At 40.6% G+C, this 3,271-nt stretch overlaps 1 protein-coding gene across 1 annotated transcript; it reads left to right on the top strand.

The window, feature by feature from the left end:
• Window positions 1-11: 11 nt before the first annotated feature.
• LOC119344736 (bidirectional sugar transporter SWEET6b-like) lies at window positions 12-1,178 on the top strand (the record flags this gene model as incomplete). Its single annotated transcript, XM_037615098.1, has 3 exons — window positions 12-194; window positions 732-851; window positions 970-1,178. Coding segments are annotated over 3 exons (465 nt in total), but the record flags the coding sequence as incomplete, so codon positions are not given.
• Between the last annotated feature and the right edge of the window lie 2,093 nt (window positions 1,179-3,271).

Raw genomic sequence — 3,271 nt, 5'->3', positions numbered from 1 at the left:
AGCTATGTGCATGTGCTCTGCTGTGTGTGCAGTGGAAGATGCTCGGCGTGCTCGCCCTTGAGGCGGCGTTCGTGGCTGCCGTGGCGGCCGGTGTGCTCCTCGGTGCCCACACCCATGAGAAGCGCTCCATGATCGTAGGCATCCTCTGCGTCATCTTCGGCTCCATCATGTACGCCTCCCCGCTCACCATCATGGTACGTACACCACCCCAACTTAAGGGTCGTCGACCCGTGATCTTTGATAACCGCTTTAACTTGTTAGTTCAGGTGGCTAATTAATTAATTTGCATTGTGCACGTATGGTGTGGTAATGATGCGTTTTCAAGAAAAATACCTGCCTATAATTTATTTTTAAAGTTCTAGTGGATGCTTTTGACAGACCTTAATTTGTTAAGCAGTACACCTTGTTTGTTGTTGATTATGTCCATCTAAAAGCTGCACCCACCTTTCATTTTTTTAATGCTCGTGCCAAAACCCTGTTAAAAAAAGTCCGAATTGACTTTTCACCTCTCACGCACCCAAATTCTTCTACAATATGCTACATGATATATTGTTAATCAAAAAAGCCTACGGTTTATTTCTATCTCAAAGGTAAACTTCCTTTACAGGGTGAAATACGAGCTCAGGCTAATTGTAAATGACGGATGCTTTTGCCAACTTACGAGTGTACTAATACAAATATAACTCAAAAAGTTAAGATGAAAGTAGTAATATTGTACTGCCTATTTGCAGGGTAAAGTGATCAGGACCAAGAGTGTGGAGTACATGCCATTCTTCCTGTCGCTGGTGAACTTCCTCAATGGCTGCTGCTGGACGGCCTATGCGCTTATCAAGTTTGACATCTACATCACGGTATGTACATACACATACACATTGGAAATAAGAAGTCGCAAACCCAGCCAAACATACAATCAAGAAATCCTCAGCGCGGATTGATCTAACTTTTATGTCCTCTTTAAATTTTGTGCAGATCCCCAATGCCCTCGGTACAATCTTTGGTCTCATCCAGCTGATCCTGTACTTCTACTACTACAGATCGACCCCCAAGAAGGGCAAGAATGTTGAACTGCCCACTGTCCTCACCAAAAACGCCGTTACCAGCGGCACCGTCTCCGTCACCATAGAGAAATAAACGTGGCTTCGTTTTTTAGCCCTAATGATTTTGAGTTGTTAATACCGGATGATACTTCAACAACAAGTTGATGTTAATTTGTACTACTTTTTGTTAGCTAGTAGAGTCTGAGATCACCTTTAATTTCGTGAACCATTGTCGTCTGTCCGAGACTACTAGTGCAAATTACAAGTGTATATAAATACCAATCCAGCTGAGTTATCCCAGAGATATATTATGACACCATGTATGCTTGCCTGTTTTCAATCTGCTCCTACGTGATGATACGATTGAATTTTTAATTACAGCGTGCGATGGCTTTGTTAAATTAAATTATTCAATATCCATGATGTGTTTGTATTATGTTTCGGGCAAGGTCCTATTTTGTTTTCTGCACAAAAACACCCAATGGGCTTCTTATTGGTGATGCAACTTTTGAACCCGGTGTGAGAAAAAAAGGAGAAAGACTTAACCTAATTACCGGTTTGGTTGGATGGCTCCTGCTCATTTCCCGTGACGCTGCCTTGTTACCACATCGACAGGCAACGAGCAGCTCTGCAGCTTGGTCAAGTATGACGCTTTTTTCTGAATCTTGTAACATGTTAATTGTTTGTCATATATATTTCAAAGCAGTGTGTTTAATCGCATGGTGTCTACTCTATATATAGACACACTTCTTTGTCAAGAAAAAATAGTTGAGTATAGGAAGAGCTCCGCTCAAATTAGATAGCCCACCAACTTGTGGGTCTAACTATTAAGACACCAGCCCTTTCTCACAAATTTCTATTAAGGGAAATAAAAATAACATCCAACTTGAAGCAACATCCAAACTAGCAGCCAGGCTAGCTAAACACATCAACCATAGACTACATACTGTGTTTTAATATCCAAGAGCAAGGTTTTTTTATCAATTTATTTTCTTTGTATTCGAATGATCACGAGTCATCTAGCGATTATTACTATATGAATCTAGTTAGATTCTGTTTGATCAATGATAACTTATTATAATTTGTTAGGTTTTGTTCCTGGATCATCATTATGTCATGATTTTGGTGCTGCAAAACAAAGACTAGATCTTGAGGCTCGAACTCAAACGAGTGCCCTCGATAGATATTTAGTGAGCCCGCCAACTTGATTCGGAAAATCAAACTGCAGATGTTAATGTTGATGATGGTGGTGATGATAATACGATGGTGGTTGTGGAACATGATGCAGAAATTGATGTCTTGGAGATATGATATAGGACGAAGATATGATTGAGTATTATATTCGAAGAAATACTAGACAGATGGTCCTTTTTGGTAGAACATGAAGTTTGTTCATTGCTTTCCTATCACATTGCAATTTTAGCATAATATCTGATATATGGTTAAATAAGGTACAAATAAAACAGACTGGAAATTATATAATAAACTGATAGTGTGCTTTACGCATATTAATTCTTATTATGTTACGTGAATTATTCAAAATTTTGGGCCACATTTTGGTTTCCGCCTGAAGCCCCAAATTTCTGGAGATGGCCCTGCTAAACAGCCGCTGAATGCAGCCGAAGACCGATAGCCTTATGTGAGTAGGTTTCTGGCCCTGCACTGCTCCAAACACTTCATTTGCCACCTGTTCAAAGAGCCTTACTCCCCGCTGCAACAGATTTTTGTTTACCTCATTTCTCTACAAAGGAAATGAATAGTGAATCCAATATCCAATTAGTTTGATCACAACAACACATCATCCAGCAGTTTTTTCTGTGTGGGCCTGAAACACCATCATTTCGCGTGTCCCAGATAATCCGCGGAACTGCAGCAACCACAACTAGCACTAATTTTCCGGTCACTCCAGCAAACTTATTTATCCAGGATTCCAGCAGTTATTAAATATCCATGGAAAGAAGAATAAAAGTGCATTTTGGCACAGTCAATATAAAGCACATGAGGGGAGGAGAGGAACTGATGATCAATTGCATGAGGCCAAGGAGGTTGCCAATGTCACATGGGTTGCTAATCCTAGCGCCAAAGTAGTCGGGCACTGCGTCCTATACGAATGGACAATAAGATTCATGTCCCCTACTGTCCTCCAGGTGTGGACTTTGACGCCCATGGACCGAACTAATGGGTCTATGATGGGATTATACAGTGCCATGAAAATACATTAGCATGGTAGATTA

This window comes from Triticum dicoccoides, unplaced genomic scaffold (genome assembly GCF_002162155.2).
Source record: "Triticum dicoccoides isolate Atlit2015 ecotype Zavitan unplaced genomic scaffold, WEW_v2.0 scaffold182690, whole genome shotgun sequence".
Classification (NCBI taxonomy): Eukaryota; Viridiplantae; Streptophyta; class Magnoliopsida; order Poales; family Poaceae; genus Triticum; species Triticum dicoccoides.
The sequence above is the reverse complement of the archived record's forward strand: the minus strand, read 5'-3'. Positions and strand labels throughout refer to the sequence as shown.